A 23,070-nucleotide genomic window follows, 5' to 3' on the forward strand; every position below is an offset into this window, starting at 1 on the left:
ATGAGGTGATTGTCACCCTTAGATTTTGGAAAAGTAAGATCTTCCTGTTTATCTGGTTGTGTCAACTTTGTTTGTATGCCTACCTCTGGACAAATAACTATCACCAGAGAATGTCAGGATCCCATTTGGAAGTACAGATAGGATGCATTCCAGAAAAAAATCAGGTTGCATATTTTATGAAGAAAAGGGGACACTTTAGTTAAATTAATATATTGAAGCTTTTCTGAATGTCATACTAGTTTAAAGAACAATTCATTTTTCTCTTCATCATACTTCATTGATTGATGTTTGAAAAGGAAAAAAAGGTCTATAACATCTAACTCATTCATTTATTCAACAAATGTTGATTTTTTTTACTTTTATATATTCTAGGGTGTTCCTGGGCTCCGGGGAAAGAGGGGTCTTAAGGGAAGACAGGTAATTCAACTTTGTTTTCTGAGGTTCAGTTCAGAGAAATATAATCTAATTATGTGCATATTTCTCACCTATACAAATATAACTGTAGTTGTCCTTATTGTCCACAACTATCTCATTCAACAGAATTTAATTTTTGCTACCTTGTCTATCAATTAATACCTGAAATTTTGAAGGAAATTTTAGATTAAAAAATAATGAAATTTAATGTTCCTAACCCATTTAATAGACCAGTAGAAAGGACCTTTATTCCTATGACAACTCAAATGTCACAGAAAATACATAAACAGTTTAAAACACTAATGATAGCACTATTCACCCTCCTGTTTTACACGTTTTCAAAATTCCTGCTTCAGGTATTAGTTCAGAGACTAGTTCCCTACAACTTCTTCTATTTTCAGGTTTAAGAAGATGAAGGGAAGTGAATTTTGCCAGATAAAATAATAATTTCAGAGATGAGAGGAAATTTTGACATCATCCAATACCTCCATCATTCAACAAACGAGAAAACTGTGGTTCAGGGAAGCATCCTCATGACCTCCTCACATAACCCTAGCCACCTCCTTGTCACTTATGTTGTTTTGACAGCGATTAGGATAACGCTTTTTGTGCTCACACGGTTTTCTAATCTATGAGGAAGGAAATTGAGTTTTTCATATCAGCTTTTCTAAAATTTTGGTGTATGTAAGTAAAACCTTGATGATAATTATAAAAGGTTACAAACCTCACCAGAATATTCATATCCTTTTAAAGCATTTCATTCTTGTGCTTTGCAGGATTTCTTGAAGGTAGATTAGAATAGGTATGAATGTCACCATTATATAGGTGGGGGGAGAATGAGGCTCAGTGATGTTTAGAGACTTGCTCAGAATCCCATAGAAAATAGTGGTAAAATCAAGAATTGATCTCGGCTCCTCTGAGTATAAATTCAGGAGTCTTTTTTAACTCTCTCAGTATTTGTGCTCTCTGCTACTCACACAGCTTACAAGAGCATGATTAATATTTTCATGACGTTTGGCCAAAATATGATAAAATTATTTCTAAGTTTCACTTTAAAAATTTCAGTTTACTGGGGCACTGGGTGGCTCAGTGGGTTAAAGCCTCTGCTTCAACTCAGGTCATGATCCTAGGATCCTGGGATCCAGCCCTGCTTCGGGCTCTCTGCTCAGCAGGGACCCTGCCTCCTCTTTCTCTGCCTCTCTGCCTACATGTGACCTCTGTCTGTTAAATAAAAATAAATAAAATCTTAAAAAAAAAATTCAGTTTACTAATATAAACTTACCAAACTGTCAAGAAATTAAAAATAAGCCAACCGTTTGGTTTTCTTAACATTTATATTCAACTTTAAAGCAAATCTTCTAGCATTTCTAGCCACAGAAACTGCCACCATCACCATCTGCATTTTTAATTCTTAAGCACTCTGATAAATATTTTGTATGCCATCTCGTTTAATTACACTCTCTTATACTGTAAAATGTTATGCTACTTCCTTTTGTTTAAGCCCTCATACACACACCTCAACAAAAATGCCTCTCTTATTACCATATACAAATATCTAATCTAAATATTCAGAAGTGGGTTGTCTCAAAATTGACAATAGGCGAAATTTATCTTCTTTATTTTTATATTCTCCATTCTTCATCTTTTTCCCCCAGCCCTCCTCCTTTCAAAGTATGACATCAGTAAAAGAATGAATAAAGTTACTTATGGTATTATATAAGTTATTTCTAATGCTTCAACTGTTACGTTACCCATTAGTAATTATATTTTAAGCGTAGTTTAAGACAAAATAAGTAATCTACAATGGTGGAATCTTAGGCATTGTTGAAAAAATAGTGTTTTCCCAAAGCTCCTGTGATATATCACTTATATAGCTACACAGCTATCACTTATGTAGCCATATTAATATGGCTGTTTTTATATAGATATTAACTTTATCTTGGAAATTTAAAGGTAATTTCCAGTTTCCTGCTCCATCATGAACTCCAATTATCCATGGAAATTTATAGATAACATCTGGTTTTTTACTCCCCAAAGAATTATAAAATTATCCAACCAGATGCTATTGAATTCAAAAGAGGAGTTCAAGAAAACTGTAGAAAAATAATGAATGACTGATTACTGGGTTGATTACACTGTTCTTTACATTACAAAATTTGTAAAGTTTTATTGCTTTATAAACATATGCCCTTCTCACGGATTTAGATCCTTAGGAAAATTATATTTGAAAAACATATGTATCTCATTTTCCTAAATAGTGTTTATAGTAGAAAATCTGTCTGGTTACTGTACTATGTCATGTATGCTATACGTACTTTTGTTTTTAACCACAAAATGATTTGGCATGTTTATATGGAAATCACAGTACTTGAAGTTAGATATGGTTACAGCCACAAGTCAATAAGCCAAGACTGACCTCAGACACTGTTCTTAGAATAGTATCTTATGTATAAATGCTCCTCTGTGTCCTGTTAATTATAAGTAAAATCATCTTCAAATAGCTTTGACATTAAGGGCAAAAGTGCTAGCATGGGGTTTTACATATTATGGGACACTTGTATTTCAATTTAGATGATTAAAATTCCATGAGAAGAATGATTACTATTTACCGTTTTAATAACAGTAAAAGGAAAATATCTTTGATGAGGTACACACTCTCTGATGTAGAAAATATTAGGTGTGTGGAATACAAATTTGACCATTTTGGGGGGCACCTTATTCAATTATGTTTAGTATTTGTTTTTATGTATGACGTAGATATTCAAAAACAGAGCCAGAACTAAGGCATGTCAGTCTACCATGAAGAGGAAGGAAACCAAAAATCTGAAAGAATATAACAGAAACCGAGGAAATACTGAAATCTAAAAGTACTTGTATCTAAGAAACTTTTGGCTCTGCATATGTCAAAGACAGTTACTTCCAATTTTCAGCTGACTTCGAAGTCATTCAGAAGTGTGGGTTCATGCTTTATTAGGCTGCTGCTATGTAGATCCCATGTTATTTCATTTACTATCATTAGTATGAAAGTCATCAGATGTACTTTCTTATAATCATCACTCCCCTTTAATTAATCTGATTATTCTTTCTGTATGTTAAATTAGCTCATTTCCTCAAATTTTAGGTAGCTAGAAGTATGCAGTCTTGAGAACATAGTCTACGATTTAGTTTGAAGTAGTTCTTATAATGTAATTTATAGAAAACTAGTAATTCTTTTTAGGTAACTCCTTAAGTTTTATGTAATATTTTACATGTTTTTTCTTTTTTTTTGTCAAGTCTCTGAAATTAAGGACAGAAGCTGGTAAAGTACTTCACTTTCTGTATTATGTATGATATGAAACATTTTGACAGTCAAAATAGACATAGAAAAACCTCCAAAATCCAAGTTCAAGCCTTTCTAAATATTAATCATGATGAGTCTCTTTGCACTGTTGAGTTGGTTTTTAACCTGTGTCCTAAAGCTGTGTTTGGTATGAAGTTTACCAAAAAATTAATATATACATCTTTTCCTTATGTATAGACATCATATACTATGTCCATATAGTACAGAAAGATAGAGAAGTAGTAAAAATCCTGTCCAAAATTGTTCAGTGAGTTAATAACATTACTAAGCTGAGGCTCTGAAAATTGTTGCTATCAATCATACATTCCTACTGCTGGCCAAATCATCACTTATTTTTGTGAATAAGCACTAAGCATGGAATTAAGTTGTATGAACCAACTTCCTTAGGGATTTTTGTATTTTTTTTTAAATAAAATGATAGACTTATAAGAAAGGGATATCTTCTCTTAAATAGTATAAGTATTGTATGAACTCTTTTGAAAATGGAAACATTTCAGAATAGCATAGTATTTTGGTTGTTTAAGAGTTATTTAGTATTTAGCCTCATACTGCTATTTTTTTTTAAAGATTTTTTTTATTTGACTGAGAGAGAAATCACAAGTAGGCAGAGAGGCAGGCAGGGGCGGGGGGGGTGGGAAGCAGCCTCCCTGCAGAGCAGAGAGGACGACATAGGGCTCGATCCCAAGACCCTGGGATCATGACCTGAGCCGAAGGCAGAGGCTTTAACCCACTGAGCCACCCAGGCGCCCCCATACTGCTATTTTTAAATTTAATGTTTGGGTTAAAATTATTTCATTTTAAATCTTACTTCCCAGGAAACTTTTCCCCAAAATAAAATATTGTATTTATTCAGTGTTTATTGATTGATTTGATATTTATAACACAATGTGTTTTTATTTTTTCAAACAAGAAAAGTAGGAAAACTGGTTTTGTTGGAAACTTGGTGGATTTTAGGATCAGAGTATATAAAAGTAGTTATATTAACAAATTTTTATGTTCTTTGGCCTTATGTTGTTGATATTGGAGAAGTTTTTTTCTTCTTTGAACTATAAGCTATTTTATTTCAAGATGTAAGATAAGGTATTTACTAATAATCATTAAAATTATTTTTAAAGACCTCATGTAATAAGTTATATATTAGTCAATACTTGCATACTTGTGCTTTTGGGTATTGAGATATTATAGTTCTTACTTCTTTCTTTCCTCCCCTCTTTACATAATTACAATTGGATCAAATTCCTTACTGTCAGTTAATATTAGAGGGTAGCCATGAGGGTCTAAGTGCTATTCATTCATGCTTTTTGCTGTCTCTGGATATAATTTGAATTTATCTCAAGTACTTTCTGAGGGACTGATAAAAACAAGGTGGTAGACAATCTTTATTGTCCAGGACTCTTTTAAATACCATAGAACTACCATTCTATTTTATAGACTTTACTGTCTTTATTTGAAAAACCTCTTGGAACATAACTGATGATCCAGATTCTTTAAAAGCGTATGTCATTCACTGTTTTATAATAGAAAAGAAGAATGCTATTAAAAAAAGGAGAGAGAGAGAAGGTAGGAAGAGGTTTCATATAATTTGTTAACATCAGATTTGATATGTATTACCTAATTGTAAGCAGCTTTTTTTTTTTTTAATGCAAAGATTTCAAACTTTATTCTGGAGTGCCACAGTCAGGAAGTTCTATAGTTGCTTAAAGAAAAAAAGCATTTTAGATGGCTCCTGGATTGATTTAATCAGTATTCCCTTTGTTGTACTCAGTTAGTTATGCAAATTGGTATGACTCCACAGATCTAAAATATTTATGCCAGAACTGACTTGTCGGGATTAAAGATAAACATGAAATGGGAGCTGGAATTTACTCTCAACAACGCTTAGAAAACCGTTGTCAAACTAGAGAGTTTTTGAAGGAGTTTTTCAGACCTGATGGGAGTAGATTATAAATAATCAATTCATATTACATTAAAGTTTGACAAAGAAGTATACTGTGTTTTCTTCTGATGCAAATAAAAATATCATAGCCTTGGAATGCAGACAAAATAACACCCTTAAGGCACCTGGACTTCAGAGATGTTTACTTTTCTAACTATAGAAAGCAGTGTCTCCTCTTTTTTTCTCATACATCTTTCTGTTAGAAGAGTCTATTTAAAGTAAACTGTATTTTGGCTTCTAACTCCAGTGTTAGAATTTCAGAATATAAAATCCTTCTGTTAGCCATCTGTTATTAGTTTCTATCCTTAGCCCAAGACAGTCTTAAATACATGTTACACAATAGTGTCTCAGATACACACATTTTTATCAAGAATTTAGAGAGTGTTTTCTTTGTTAGGGTCATAGTTAATTTGATTATAGAGAAAGTACTACTGTTGCTAGAGCATTCTGAAAAAAATGTTATTAATTTTTAAGTATTCTGTCTCGTTCAGAAAAAAATGTATTTTCTGATTTTTACTTACTGATTGTAGTCTGTAGTGACTATATTTCGCTTACCCACATCTTGACATGGAAGAGGCCAGGACTTTGAATTTAAACCTCCTTCCAGGTTGGGATAGATAAGAGAAGAGAGATACTTAATGAACTACAGCTGATAATTTGGGGGAAGTCCTGGCAGAGAATGATTTCATAGAGATATAACACTAACAGGTGGAAATTCAAGCAGGCAGTTACTTTCAGGGCAGAAAACATAAGAGAAAATTCAGAGATATGTAGGTTATCAAAGTCAGGAATGTGAGTGCAAATATGGCCATAAGACTTGGCTTGAGTTCAGGGACTGTGTTCTCTGTGTGGGAAAATGGCAAGAATAAGGTTGGAGCCCTTATGACCAAGGGATAGAACATGTATACCCAAACTGTTTTGTGGATACAAGAATAAGGCAGATTGCAATTCCCATAATGCAGTATAAAATGGTAACCAGTCTTTAAGAACAAAGCAAGAATTTGTTTGTTGTTGTTGTCTTTTTTTTCTTTTTTAAAGATCTTATTTATTTATTTGGCAGACAGAGATCACAAGTAGGCAGAGAGAGAGGAAGGGAACCAGGCTCCCTGCTGAGCAGAGAGCCCGATGTGGGATGTGGGGCTTGATCCCAAGACTCTGGGATCATGACCTGAACTGAAGGCAGAGGCTTTAACCCACTGAGCCACCCAGGCGCCTCCAAAGCAGGAATTTGAATCTGAGAACTGAGGCTCAGTTTGTACCTAGGTAAACAGTCAGCCTGACTTGATGCTAAGTCTCTAAGAATTGGGCTAGAAGTCCTTAAATTCCTAAGTTTAAAATTAGTTTCAACCAACAGGAAAATAGTTGACCCTTGAAGTATGGATCAAATTGCCCTACCTGTAAGGAAAATAAAGGGGAAGAGACTAATGAATGTTCACAGAGTACTTGACAGTCTAGCCTTTTCCTATAATAATTGTACTTTATTTTTGAAGGATTTAAAAATATCACAATTTCGTGGTAATATGTATTCATGTGTAAAAGGTGTAGAAGCAACTACCAGGTTTTAGTACAGTGTTTCTAATCCTAGACAAGTTAGTCTGATCTTCTCTTTTCATTACTTAGTCTTAGAAAAAGTTGAAATCCTGTATTTGTTGATAATGCTTATTTAGTATATATATCTTTTATGATAATTCTTATTTGTCCCTACTTTAGATTGAATACGTTGTTTCAGCATTGTTCTCTGAAAAGAGCAAAATATGTTCATAGTTAACTGTGGCCTTTAACAGAAAAATTTTGCATTGTTTTAATTTTTTAAAATTCCATAAATGTAGTCATTAGTATTTTATGGTTATTTTGGTTCTCATACTTTCCTAATTATTTTATATGCAGTATTTTTCTAATTTCTTTGTAGAACTAGGAAAATAACCATTTTACTAGACTCTCTACGTAATAAGTTTTCCAATGTTTCAAGATATTTAGATGTAACTACCAAGTTTAGTATCTGTCCTCTAAAATATTAATACTATGCATATATTCAGTCATACCAAGTCTAGAATAGTTCTTAGTGTTTGATAATTATCATGTTTGAGTAACAGTACCATTGTTAGACCCAAGCAAAAGAGATACTTGATCTGGACACTATACTTTTGAGGACCCTGTATATCACAAAAGTAAATGCATTAAAAATAAAACAAAACAAAACAGATGAGTGCCCCTGTCACTCAGGATCCAGCAGTTAGCATTGATATAATATGACCTGTAATGCTAGACAACCACTCTTATTGCTATGTATTATCTATTGCTATATAACAAGTAACTCCAAGTTAGTGGCTTAAAACAACAGTAAGTAGATACCGTTTTTTCAGAGTTTTTGTGAGTTGGGAATTTGGGGATGCTTTATTTGGGTGGGTCTAGCATGGCATTTCCCCTGAGGTTACAGTGAAGATTTTGGTCAAGACTACTATCATCTGAAGGCTTGACTGGGGTTGGAGGATCTGCTTTTAAGGGAGCTCACTTGCCGGCCAGCCAATTTGGTGCTAGTTTCTGGAAGACCTCATTTCTTCTCCATAGGGGCTTCTTTATGTGGCAGTTAGAATGTCTTCAGGACTAGAATGAAGTGGTGCATGAGAGCAAGGTAGAGGTGTCGTGCCTTTATGATCTAACCTCTGAAGTCCCACTGTACTTCGATATTCGGTTGGTCACATAGGCCAGCCATGATTGAAAATGGGAGGAGACTACACAAAAGCATTAATGCTGAGAAGTGAGAATCATGGGGAGTCTACCTTTGAGGCTGACTATCACAATTTAATGTCTTCAGGCCTCAGAGAAATTCTCCATATCTGTGGCCTTTAATCTAATGTCTGAATGCCATGAAGCTTTGTAGGTGGTACAACTGCCAAAATTAGAGACAGAAATTGTTCAAGATGGTGGTGAGGATTTGGGCAGGAAGTAGAAGCACTTAGGTAAGAGCAAAGATTAATTAATTAACTTATCTAATTCTTCTTTCAGTATGAATGCAATAGAATCCTATATAAAGAAGTACTGTTTCCTGATAATGCAGATTTCTGTTCTCTTCCTTCTCTTTGTGTTACGATTTATGGTTTCAGAGTTAATAGAATTAGTGTAGTCTTTGTAATAGCTGCACCTAAGGACTGAAATATTTTGCATTATTAAGCAATTTGTATTACTCCTAAATTTGCATTTTATAACTATAAACCCAAAATTCATGAAGCATGAATTTTGCATTAGCAATTAAATGAATATGAAATGCTAGAATGATGAAACTTTTAAAATGTAGATATTAGATTAAATTTTTAAAATCTAAAGTAAATATAACGTTTTAATTAAACTAATATTGATAGTAATTATAAGTTGCCACAGAAAATAAAAAGCCATAGAAAGTCTTCAGAGAGGTGACCTATTTAAATTTTAAAAATCTAGAAATAATGCAAGTAGTTTTTTATAAAACATTACCACTTGGTAAAATTTGCAAATAGGACTTTACACAATCTCTACTCAAAGATTTAGTTACCAATTTTATTAGTTTTCGATCACTGCATAACAAATACCACAAACTTAGTGGCTTACAATACCCACTTATCTTCTCACAGTTCTTCTGGGTTGGGAATCTAGGTACTAATTTACAGAGTCTTCTGCTCAGGGTCTCAAGGCTGCAGTCAAAGTAACTGTCAGGTGGCTGCACGATCATCTGGAGCTTGGCTCGGAAAGAGTTCACTTCCAGCTTCATTCGGGTTGTACGAAGGCATCATTTCTTCAAGGGTGTAGAACTGAACGCCCTGGACTTTTGCTGGCTCTTGGCTATAGAACACCTTAGGCCCTATGGATTGTCCACAGTTCCTAGAGATCATACAATTCCCTTGTCATATGGGAGATGAAGTCTTATATAGTATGACATGATCATATCAGGGACATCCCATCACCCGTGCTATATTCTGTTTTTTAGAATAAGCAAATCGTAGTCCCACTCATACTCATGGCTGGGTAGCACACAAAAGCAAGAATAGCAGGAGGTCACTTTAAAATCTGTCCACTATTCTTATCCAACTGTAGAAATGAACAAGAACCTTATTCATGACTTGAAGAGATTGAATGAAATCCCTGAATGTCATATTCTTCATAAGATAAAATTTTATGACCCATCAAAGCGATTAAAATGTAAGAAAGAGAATTATGCACAACATAGAAGGAACAGTGCAACTCTGCCTTCCCCATTAGTAGACAGTTACTACATTGATGCAGTTGGCAAATGGGGCAAGAAAGGCAAAAAACTCAAGCTTCCTTATGGATGGTAATCCTGGAAAATGGTTATTAAATCCTTTGGCAGTATAAAGGTATTCCTAGGAAAGTGCAATTTGATTTAAATTAATGGTTATAATTTTCCACTAGGTAAATGTGAGAGAAAATTTGGTATTTTATTTTATAACAAATTCATTCAAGTAGAGAAAGAAACTGTAGAAGCTATCTTTCATATACTAAGTTCAAAGGCAAAGCGTTTTATCACTATTGTTCCATGTTTCAAAACCAATCTTTTAAGATCAGTTTGTGACAATGGAGATTGGTGGCTGTGAACTTTTAGGCTTCTAATTAAAGGAATACAGAAACTCTCCTGCATTAAAAAAATTACGCATGTAATTACTGGAAATTAAATAACAACTGATAAATAGCAAAAATATGACATATTCAAAAACATAAAACATTGGCATGATGTTTTTTAAAAGAAATATATGTTCGGTAAATAGCCATACATAATGTTTTGTTTTGTTTTGTTTTTGGTGGCATGAACTGTGCTATGTTTCATTAAACAGGAAAGTATGTCTAGATTTAGGAGGATTTATATCAGAAATTGATGACAGGGGTGTCTGGGTGGCTCAGTGGGTTGGAGCCTCTGCCTTTGCCTCAGGTCATGGATCCCAGGGTCCTGGGATCAAGCCCCGCATCGGGTTCTTTGTTCAGCGGGGAGCCTCCTTTCTCCTCTCTCTCTCCCTGCTTCTCTGCCTACTTGTGATCTCTGTCAAATAAATAAAATATTAAAAAAATAAAAAGAAATTGATGACACGGTAGTCAACATATAGAAAGGATAAAAAATAATAAATGATCTGTCTAGACTAGAGAATTGAATGAAATGAAATGTTTAATGAGTAGTAAAGTGAGAGGAGAAATAATACATAAAAAATTTAAAAGTAGATATTACTCAGTTTAACTAAATTGTTTCAGGGGCAAAGTCAAGTTGAACAGCTAATATTTATTATAATGTTGAACTACCAGAAGAATAGGATGTTGAAATTAATAAGTTCTTTATTATTTATTATGCTAGTTCAGGTTTTTTGTAAGTGAAGCATTCATCATAGTTCTCTCCTCTTTCCCTTCCGGTGGGGTGTGGGGGTTGGGGAATCCCTAGTTTTTATGGAAAGCTGAACTGGAGAGCAGCTTCTCCTACTGGTTGAAGATGGGGCCACTCAGTCCCAAATAGCACATCTTCTAGGCCATCCTGAGTGAGTCCCCAAGGATGTTTGTAGTAGTCCCTCTCTGCTCCTTATTCAGACTGATTGTGTCTTCATTTTCTAAGAAAAACTGTTGAGATCTAATTCACATATCATAAAATTTACCCTTTAAAAATGTATAATTTAGTGTATATTTTATTATATTGACAGAGGTGTGTAGCTGTCACACGAATTTTAGAACATTTTCTTCACCCAGAAAAACAGTCGTGTACCCATTAGCACTCACTGCCCCATTCCCCTTGCAGCACCAGCCCTAGGCAGCCACTAGTCTGTTTTCTGTGGCTCTGGATTTGCCTGTTCTGGACATTTCACATTAATGGAATCACGCGATATGTACCCCCATCTTTATTATTTCACTGAACTTTCTGTAAAACCTATTTATGATCTATCTAAAAAATCAATCATCTGATAATTGACTCTCTCTGCTTGGTTTCACTTATTTGTGGAGCATAACAAATAGCATGGAGGACATGGGGACTTAGAGTGGAGAAGGGAGTTGGGGGAAATTGGAAGCGGAGGTGAACCATGAGAGACTATGGACTCTGAAAAACAATCTGAGGGTTTTGAAGGGACGGGGGGTGGGAGGTTGGGGTACCAGGTGGTGGGTATTATAGAGGGCATGGATTGCATGGAGCACGGGGTGTGGTGCAAAAATAATGAATACTGTTATGCTGGAAATAAAAAAATAAATAAATAAATAAATAAATAAAATAAAAAAATCAATCATCTCCTATGTTTTAGGCCTCTTACCGAATTTTTCCTCCACTTGTTCCATTACCTGTACATCATAAATACTTTGAAATACCCTTATTAGCTCATACCGAACAGTATGATGTATTGCAGATATGTGAGCTTGTTGACAACAGAATTAGACTTCCAAGGACAATGAAAGCAAAACGCCTGCCTGAACTTCAGCTGACTCTGAAGGGGGTATGGCTACAATATGTTTGGCTACACAGATGGTTTTTGCATTATCCTCTGATTACAGAATAAGAAAAACTGCTTCTAGTATGAGTTAACTATGCCTTAGATACATTGTACTTTTTTTTTTCCCATTGCTATCTTTTAAATTTTGCCCATTCACGTTTGTACTAGTGAACGGGTGATTTTTGGTGATCTATTAAATATGTATTTAATAACTGGTTTGCCTAAATAGATTATAAGACTCTAGTAATATACTTTTATTTGTTAGTCTTACAAAAATTTTTAAAAAGAATATTATTAAAATGAGGTTAATAATAAATCTTATAAACCATTTTGCAAAGTAGCTTTTTAAAAGTGTGATTTAAAGTTGATAAATATAGTGGCAAATATTCAAAGATTTTTTTTTTTTTTTTTATCAGAGAGAGAGAGGGGGAGAGAGCGAGCACAGGCAGACAGAGTGGCAGGCAGAGGCAGAGGGAGAAGCAGGCTCCCCGCCGAGCAAGGAGCCCGATGTGGGACTCGATCCCAGGACGCTGGGATCATGACCTGAGCCGAAGGCAGCTGCTTAACCAACTGAGCCACCCAGGCGTCCCATAGAGAAGAATTTTAGTGTATAAAGTAATAGTTACTGAGTAATTGAGTTGTTTTACAGAAGAATATATAATAAGAAAGTGTGTTACTTACTATCCTTCATAGTTTATGGTGTAGAATCTTCAGTAGATTTTCAGTGGCATTGCACCTTATGGTTGCAGGATTTATGTACATTATGGCTTTCCCCAATAACATAGTACTTAAATGATGTTTGTTACATGTTTATCTTATCTTGAAATGATTAGCTAAACTATTCAATGTAGAAGAGGAGAAAGAACATTGATTCTGCATTCAGACTTCCTCCATTCAAATCTCAGTCCCTCTCGTGTGTGGCTAGTGAATGAAAGTGACTTAAGCTCTCTGTGCTTCAGCTTTCTCAACTGCAAAGTGGGGATATTAATATTCATTGATTCAACTTGTTATGAAGATAAAATAAAGTAGTATGTATATAATAAAGTGTTTAAAGCCATTAGCACATGGTAAGTACATGCTTAAATAGTATTAGCCATTTCATTCTTTGTGATGTGGGTCTAAAAATGGCAAGAAATCATGGAGATAACTAATGGATTGGTCAGGCAGAAATCTTTGTTATGTTTTCTCTCATTCAGTGGTTCTTTATATAGTGCCAAACAAATGTATATTTTCTTCAGCTTCGCTTTCTGTATATATCATATGGCATATAAAATAATTTTTGTAAAACATAGAAATATAGTACTGAACAAAATCAATGAAGTATTACACAAAACAAATACAAGTTTTTGCTGTATCATAATTTAGAGATTAGGAAATAAATATTTCTTATTAGTAAACTCCTTATCAGAGAACATCAGCAAAAATGAATTTTTTAAATTATGTTCAGTTAGCCAGCATATAGTAACCACTAGTTTTTGATGTAGTGTTCGACATTCATTAGTTGCACCCATTGTCCATCACAACACGTGCCCACCCCAACACCCATCACTCAGTTACCCCATCCCCACACCTCCCTTCCTTCTGTAACCCTTAGTGTGTTTCCCAGAGTCCAGAGTCTCATGGTTTGTCTCCCTCTCTGATTTCTTCCCATTCAGTTTTCCCTTCCTTCCCCTGTGGTCCTCTACACTATTCCTTATATTCCACATATCAGTGAAACTATATGATAATTGTCTTTCTCTGCTTGACTTATTTCACTTAGCATAATCCCCTCTAGCTCCATCCATGTATATGCAAATGGTGGGTATTCATCCTTTCTGATGGCTGGGTAATATTCCATTGTATATATGTAACACATCACTAGCCATCAGGGAAATACAAATCAAAACCATGAGATACCACTGTAACACCAGTTAGAATGCAAAAATAAACAAGACAGGAAAGAACAACTGTTGGTGAGGATGTGGAGAAAGGGGAAGGCTCTTACACGGATGGTGGGAATGCAAGCTGGTACAGCCACTCTGGAAAACAGTATAAAGGTTCCTGAAGACATTAAAAATAGAGCTACCCTATGACCCTGCAACTGCACTACTGGGTATTTACTCAAAAGATAGAGGTATAGTGAAAAGAAGGGACACATGCACCCCAGTGTTCATAGCAGCGATGTCCACAATAGCCAAACTGTGGAAAGAGCTGAGATGCCCTTCAACAGATGAATGGACAAAAATGAATTCTTGGTTTTAACAGCATTTCTTCATTTTTCCCTGGGCCAGGGTTTTCCAGGTGACTTTGGAGACAGAGGCCCTGCTGGCCCTGATGGCAGTCCTGTGAGTATATTGTTATGGTCCAGCCTTGTGATCTGACATCACTCAGACACCACAGCACCTGCACTTGCCATCCTCGTGACATTCAAATAAGTGCTGTTGGCCAGACAGTTTTAATACCTCTGTGCACATTCCTATTTGTTATGAATGTATTCTGTCTTGGGAGAGAATCATTAAAACGAATCATTGTGACCATGTTAAATGTACCTGCTTAAGTAAAATATTAGAAGTACATGATCGTGATACTGACTTGTATATTTTTGGGGTGAGCCTTTCATGTACATGAAGGTACTAACAAGCCTCATATTGTGCTTGCAGTGATTGCCCTTTTTGTCTCAAGCCTGTCATTGATCTACCTGGCTTTTGGGTATTGATTTCTAGAGAAATCTTTCCTTTAGGATTATTCAGCTATTATTTGCAGTTTAGAAAGTTACTATTCTATAATTAGTTTAATTACATTATCAAAGAATGATGAGAGATTGTTGGTTTTTTTGACATTAGGTAGCAAAATCTTCAATTTTTTTTCTCTCAAAGAGTATCTATCAAATACCTTCAATCTATTCCATGCACACATTCTTTTAATAAGATTTTAAGGTGAATTAGAATTAATCACTAAATCCTTTTAGCCTAAATTAGGAATAGTTCTTATATTTAGATACAGGTGAATTACTAGCATTTATACTTAAAGTGTTTGGAAATCATTTATTTTTTATTTAGTTTTCTAAATTAAGACTTTATCAGTTATTCGGTTAATTTAGCCAAAGTTTTATTTGTTATAAATCTTGGCAGATGAGAATAGAACTGATTCCAAATAAATTGTTAAAAACCTGAATGATGTTTTAAATAGAATGTTTACCATAGTTTTCTTGCCTTTGATTCTGCGGAACTTTTCATTTCAAGGATAAGAAATCATTATTTATTTTTTCTTTTAATACCATTTATGTACTTTTGTAACTACTGTGAAGCCATCTTTAAATTTTTGTCAGTTAAATATACATGAAGTTTGTTAGGGTTGGGCTTCTACCATATTTAAGATATTTCTTTTTGAAATCTGCTCTTTATTTAAATGTAAGGGTTCTTGAAGAGCATTTTCAGGCTTTAATATCTTTAAAATATAAGGATAAACTGGATATTTTAGTTTATTGGCTTATAATTCTCTCTGTATTTTACTGTACCTTATTTTCAAAACAACTTCAGATACAAAAAGAGGGGGTACTTTTCACTTTCTAACACTGCCTTGGACTAAATTAGAAATTATCATAAAGACTATAATGATGGGTTCACAAGACCACAAATCAACTGGAAAAATTAATATTGATAATTTAAAATCTCATTTATTATATACATAATTAATGGTGTTGGTAATTTATTATATTTGTGAGAAATTTTTCAAAACCTTTTATACATTATGACAGTTTTCATTGTGATCTTCTAATAGTGAGAACAAATGTTATTATTCCTTTTTTTTTTTTTAAGTAGGCTTCATGCCCACTGTGGAGCCCATCGTGGGGCTTGAACTCAAGACCCTGAGATCAAGACCTGAGCTGAGACCAAAAGTTGGATACTTTAACTGACTGAGCCACTCAGGCACCCCCAAATGTCATTATTTCTATCCTTTAAATAAAAAAACTGAAGTTTAAAGAATTTAAATATTATACATCAAGAGTGGGTAGTGTTTTAAACCATCTGAAAATGCTCTTCTAACTCTATATGCTGACAACTTACCTTTTTACATAATACATAGGTTGGTTATGTCTATAATGCTGACTACTTACAGGATTTACATCCTTTATTAGAGACATAAAAGACACAGAACAGTCTATACCCTAGGCTAGGTGGTAGTCCTGGCATCCAAAAGCATGGGGCCAAGGGCATTTTGGGAGAATTTACACTACCACCAGAGATTTATGCTTCTTAGGAAGATGCATGGGGGTAAAATTTGACTTTTTTTTTTTCTAGAAATGTTTGTCTGTGTCTTTAGAAAATGCCCATAGTAGTTTGCAAATGTATTTAACCACCCTTGTACTTTCTTTTACATAGGGACTTGTTGGTAGCATTGGTCCTCCGGGATTTCCTGGGCTTAGAGTGAGTATCAAGTATTATCATTCTTGTAAAATATTGTGTTTATATTTGTTAGGTGCATTTTTTTTTAACAATTTTATTCATTTATTTGACAGAGAGAGAGATCACAAGTAGGCAGAGAGGCAGGCAGAGAGAGAGAGGAAGGAAAGCAGGCTCCCTGCTGAGCAGAGAGCCCGATGCGGGGCTCGATCCCGGGACACTGAGATCATGACCTGAGCCGAAAGCAGAGGCTTAACCCACTGAGCCATCCAGGCACCCCCGCATTTAAAAATCTTTAGAAAAATGAGATGTTTTAGTGTCATTGTTGGATATCAGACTTGCTCAAATGTATTTTCCCACCAGATATACAAATTAGACCAGGAATACTAATCAAAAATTAAACTTTATGGTAATCTAAAATGACAAATTTTTACAGATTTATTTATGTCTGTTTCATTAATAGATACCTAAGACTCTGTTTCTTCAAAAGTGTGACATAGAACAGCCACTTATCTCCTTTGAATTTTCTTTCATAGCATCAGGCCTGGATAGATACAGATAGGTCTGAATACCATACCATACCATATTATAGCATATGGTAACTGTAGATTTTATTTCTGAATAAAATTGAATAAATAGTTGGGAAACATCCTGAACAATCAGTAGTAGTTGCACTTCATTAATGCTGCTAAACATATTTTAAAGATTTTTTAAAAATTTATTTGAAATAGAGTGTGTATGAGCAGCGGGGAAGGGCAGAGAGAGAGGAAGAAGGGAGTAGCAGACTCCCCACTAAGCAGGGAGCCCGACAACCTGAGCTGAAGGCAGAATGCCAAGCTCACTGAGGTATCCAGGTGTCCTGATGCTAAACATTTTAATACCTAATTTATTATACTAAAAATATAAGTGACTGTATTATTTGCTCACTAAATCATTTTTATTCAGTGAATTTAACTCTGAGTTTCACTGGAGTTTTGATGTAGGCAAAGTACAATTTAGTAAAGCAATTCTGTGGAGACCAAAATAATGTACTCCAGTTACATAGTTACCTGATAAATTTTAGATTGTTCATTGAAGCAAACAGACTGCTACTTCTGCCATATCTCCATAAATATATTTCTCTCAGTCAAGCTTATGGTTCATGACAGGGATGTAAGTTGCAGATATTTTCTATAAATTTAGAACCATGTGCTTTAGCAGCAGAACTAAAGGCAAGATTCATACTTTTATGAAATGTAAGGAGTCTAATGGAAGTATAATCTTAAAAGGAAACTATGTCTATCTGTATAAAAATAGGTAAGTGACCATGGGCAGAGGTAAGATTTTCCTTAAAAATCAATTCAGAGCTTGCTTCTAACATATGAAATAGGTAATTAAGACTCCAGAGTTTTATGTCATAAGTTACAGCCACAATTATTTGTAGCTTGAACTTGAACACAGGTCTTTTGAGTCTAATTTAATGTTTTCCCCCCACCTTAACCACCCCAAGGCAGAAGGTGACAACTTGACCAACAGAATACATGAGGAGTTCAATTATTGGAACTATGGTTAAAATCAGTATAACAAGTTTTAACTTGCCATTCGGGGCTGGCAAGAGTATAGAATTAAGATCAGAGCACCTGAGTGAGTCTTACACATTTAGCTTCTCTTTTACATGATAATAGTAGTATACTAACAATAAAATGAGCAATAACAACTCACTTAAAAAAAGATTTACTTATTTTTTAGGGAGAGAGAGAGAGCATGGGGAAGGGACAGAGGAAGAGAAGCTCAAGCAGACTCCCTGCCGAGTCTGTGGTGCTTGATCTCAGAACCCTAAGGTCATGACCTGAGCCCAAAATAAGAGTCGGATGCTTAACCAGCTGAGCCACACAGACACCCCAATAACAGCTCACTTTTATATAGCATTTTCCATGTGCTAGTCAGTGCTAGGTCATTTAATTCTCAGAACAAGCCAAGACCATTCACTTTATGAGTATTAGGCCCAAATTTGAAGCAGGCGATCGAACCAGAGCCCATAATTCTACCTGTGTGCTATACCACCTCCTTAAAACTCGTATTACCTTATAATGGGTGCCATTTAACTCATGAGATTTCTTTAGGCTTCACAAGAAGCTCTGTGTGAAGGTGGAAGCCAAAGGACCTTTTTTTTTTTTTTTTTGCTCAGAACTTAGAGTAGGATTAAACTGTAGGTGGTAGTCCATGGTTTTACCAATGGGGAGGAAAGGAAGCTGGAGAAGGGAGTTCAGTCTTTATGTATTCTTCATTTCACCTATCAGTTGGTTAACTCAGCAGCTTCTGCCATTATGCTCTAGTTTAAGAACAAAATACTTATCATGTCTAGACTGTTCTGGTTCTTATGGGCATCTTGAGACATACTTTGTGCACTAGCAAACTGTTTGTTCTCAGATGCCATGCAACCTTCCTACCAAAAGGCCTTTGTACTTTCACTTGTTTGTCTACCTGAAATACTTTACCTATATTTCTCTGTCTAATAGTTAACCCTTACTCATTTTCTACTCCAGGACTTTGCGCAGTTCCAACACATAATAGTGCTGGTAAAAATAACTGGGTGTTTGTTGTTGTTGTTTGTTGTCCTTTCTCTTTCTCAATATACCCTTTGGTTGCTGGGAAGAGATTCTAAAAAGAGAAAAGAAAATGCCAAATGATACTAACAGTCATCTTTGTAATCCTCATCTCTGATATAGATCTTTGTAATCCTCATCATTGATATAGGTAGTACTTTATACTTTCCAAAGTACTTTTACACTCGTATCTCATTTGTTCCTCAAGTCGATAGAACAACCTCCATTTTACATTTACTAAATTTTTAAATCAAAACAGTGTGAGCACCTACTGTGTATCAAATGCTGAACTAGAGCTAGGCCTAAAAATACAAATAAGATTTCTGTTTTGGGCAACATTATAATCCAGGGCATAGAAGGATAAATCAGTATGTCATATGATGTGATCACTGTTCTCATGGACTAAAAACCACTGAGCACAGAGCAATTTATGTCATCCTGAGAGAGGAGGCTTCATAAAAGAGACGTGTTTTAACCATATCTTGAAGATTATACATGAATGGAGTGGAGTAGTCAGGAAAAGGACTCTTGAGGCAGAAGAATGCCTCTCTAAATGCACAGAAGAGGTAAAAAAAAAAAAAAAGTGCGGTTTGGGCAATGGAAAGAGGAGTAGTGGAACTGTAGCCTAGGAAGTGGGGGGGATGGGAGTGGAATGGAAGGAGGGGAAGATTTGAAGATAACTGGGAGAGGTTTCTATGGAACCTTTCTTTATATTTCATAGTCAAGACTTGGTCTGCTTGCCCAGTTTATCAGCAAGCACACATCTGCTTGTTTCCTTGTAGGAAGCATAGTTTCTGAGACTCATGAGCTCTAATTGGCTAGCGGCTGCTCATTTTATATGAAGAACCTATTCTTGGGTCTCTGTTTCTTCAACTCACTTTGACTCGAAAGTTCTTTATTATTTCTGGATGTGTGGAAGGCTTTTCTGCCTTTGGTGCTGTATCCCAGACACCCTCAGCTAAGCTGCCATGCATGGAAGTATTTCTCCTGTCTGCTCTGTCTTCTCAGGGAAGAGGAGTATCGTAAGCAGAGAGTGCTGAAGGCTTTCAGGTTATCCTTGTGGAACTAAAAACTGCTCTTAGCCTATTGCGGGTTGCTTTGAGAAAGCTATAGTTTTTCAGGACCAGGATTTTCCACATCATCTGTAACATACCACAAAATGTTTGCTATTTCTTGGAGCTTTCTATTCCTTTCTTATTTTACTTTTTAGTTCCCTATAATACTAAATCTTTTTTATCTTTACTATAATTTTTTATATCTTTAACATTTCTCAACACTTACTATTTTGTGATAATTTTTTTAGAGTCACTAAAAAGTAAAACAGTAGATTGTGCATACAAAGGACATTCATTCATCTGAAAATATTAGTCTATGCACAGTGATATGTTTACTGAAATACAGCTAATGTTATTTCCCATAGAAAAAAACCAACAAGATGACAAAATAATGTTTGTTTATTTGTTCATAAGATTTCCCCCATACTTCATAGATTATTGCTGCAGAATTTCCAAACAGAAACGTTTTTTGTATTTTTTAAAACTCTCATTATTTTTAAAGCCAGGAACTTTGAATAAACTAGCTACTGTAATTATAAGAACAGTTGTTTCCTACTGACAGAATTTGTCAGTGACATATGACTATTGTGTATCTGTCTATTAAGTTGGAAAGTATTACTCTTCCCTTTCTCATATATTTCAGGATTAAACATGTTGGAAATAATTTATCTCCATTATATTTCACAGACTTTAGGACTCATGCAAAAGATGTCATATTTTCCATTCTGAAACTTGTGTAATATGAATGCAGTCTGTTAGCAATGATCTGTTATGTTGGGAGATAGAGCTCTTGAAATCACTGTTAAAAAATTGTTTTTTACTAAAGTATAACTAACATACAGTGTTATATTAGTTACAAGTATACAGTATAACCATTCAATAACTCTGTACATTAATCAGCGTTCATTACAGTAAGTGCACTCTTAATTCTGTTTTTCTATTTCAGCCATCTCACTTTAGCAACCACCAGTTCTCTGTCTGTTTTTTTGTTTGTCTTTTTTTTTGTTCATTTATTTTGTTTTTTAAATTGCACATATGAGTGAAATCATATGGTTCGTCTTTTTCTGTTTATTTTACTTAACATTTTCACCTCTAGGTCCATCCATGTTGTTACAAGTGGCAAGATATCAGTCTCTTTTATGGCTGAGTAATATTCCTCTATGTGTGTGTGTGTGTGTGTGTGTGTGTGTGTGTGTGTGTGTGTACACCACATCTTCTTCATCCATTTTTCTATGGGTGGACGTTCAAGTTGCTTCCATATCTTGGCTGTTGTAAGAAATACTGCAATAAACACAGGATCCATATATCTTTTTGAGTTAGTGTTTTTCTTTTCTTTGGGTAAATGCCAGTAGTGGAATTACTGGGTCATATGGCAATTCTACTTTTAATTTTCTGAAGAATGTCCATATTGGTTTCCACAGTGCTTGCACCAATTTGCATTTCCACCAAGGTGGAACAAGGGTTCCTTTTTCTCCACATCCCCACCAGCACTTGTTATTTCTTGTCTTTTTGGGTTTGGCTATTCTGACAGGTCCTTCAGTGTCCATTCCATACTTTATTTCAAAACGGTTATGTGCAAATTATGTTGGGTCTGGGAAGTAAAAAATAAATAAGCATGCTTCTACTTTCACAGAATGTGCAGACTAGGAACACAAGGAGAAAAGTATGGTACAGTATACTCACTAGTGCAGCAGAAAGCCATTTCAGTATTGGTAACTATATCTTCTAATGCTTGGAGCATGTAATAAAGAGAGACCATGTTCAGAGAATGGAAAACTGTCCATTATGGCCAGACTGTGGGATTTGGACAAGGTAGAAATAAAGGAAAAGTAGCGACAAATGGAAGTAGACAAGATGGGAAGGGTTGGTGCAAACCTAATAGTGAGGGCCTGGGATGGTTTCCTAAGAAATTTGGTAAAAGGGGCAACATTTCTAGCATTGCCACAAATACACATTTAGAATTTCCTTAATGTTTGAAAACCATAAAAGGGAGGTTTAAGACAACTTGTTTGTGAAGATGAAGGATGATACAGAAGCTAGGCACAGAGAGGTAGCAAAAGAAGGAAGGAAAATGAATGTGTCAGCAACACAAAAATTGTAAGTGATCCCCAAGCCATTTTTTTTTTTCAAATTTTACTTTGAAATACCCTTATTGTGGCTCTTGGCCTTTGTCTTCCTCTTTTTTTTTTTTTTTTAAAGATTTTATTTATTTATTTGACAGACAGAGATCACAAGTAGGCAGAGAGGCAGGCAGAGAGAGAGGAGGAAGCAGGTTCCCCACTGAGCAGAGAGCCCAATGCAGGGCTCGATTCCAGGACCCTAGGATCATGACCTGAGCTGAAGGCAGAGGCTTTAACCCACTGAGCCACCCAGGTGCCCCTGTCTTTTGTCTTTTAAGATGATAGATTTGAGGAGTTTTTTTTAAATCCCTTGCTTACAGGAGGTGATAGTTTGTTATATTTTTGAGGAATCTTGGGTTGGAGCTTTAAACTGAGAACCTCAATGTTGGTGACTTTGTCTTTTTCATCTTTATTTCCTTCACACAAACCCAGTGTCTGTGTCCGTGTTATGTTCAACAAATGTTAAATGATGAATGAATGACAGAAGCCCAGAAGAGTAGAGTCTTTTGTTCAGTACTCAGTTTATCCCTGAAATTATGGTAAACTTTATCGTTCTGCAAATTTCAAATCATGAAATAAAATCACTGAACCGCCTGGAACATAGTGAGTGCCCAATGAATAATTCCTGAATAAATAGATGGAGTTAAAATAGAAGATGATCAAATGAAGTATTTATTAACTGGGAATGTGGCACTAAAATATTTCCCTGCTCTTCAAGATATTATCTAGTTAGAGAAGTATTTCAAGATGAATGTCAAGGAGAGTTAAGCATTATACAGACTAGAGGAAGGG

At 35.1% G+C, this 23,070-nt stretch overlaps 1 protein-coding gene across 7 annotated transcripts in view; it reads left to right on the plus strand.

Moving 5' to 3' along the window:
* COL24A1 (collagen type XXIV alpha 1 chain) overlaps positions 1-23,070 on the plus strand; it is a 412,730-nt gene that overhangs the window by 111,596 nt on the left and 278,064 nt on the right. For all 7 annotated transcript variants that reach the window (XM_032302395.1, XM_032302400.1, XM_032302399.1 and 4 more), the window contains exons 13-15: positions 373-417; positions 14,407-14,460; positions 16,498-16,542. In XM_032302395.1, the coding sequence (XP_032158286.1) occupies positions 373-417; positions 14,407-14,460; positions 16,498-16,542 (144 nt within the window). The remainder of the gene's footprint in view (positions 1-372; positions 418-14,406; positions 14,461-16,497; positions 16,543-23,070) is intronic.

Source organism: Mustela erminea, chromosome 10 (genome assembly GCF_009829155.1).
Source record: "Mustela erminea isolate mMusErm1 chromosome 10, mMusErm1.Pri, whole genome shotgun sequence".
Lineage (NCBI taxonomy): Eukaryota > Metazoa > Chordata > Mammalia > Carnivora > Mustelidae > Mustela > Mustela erminea.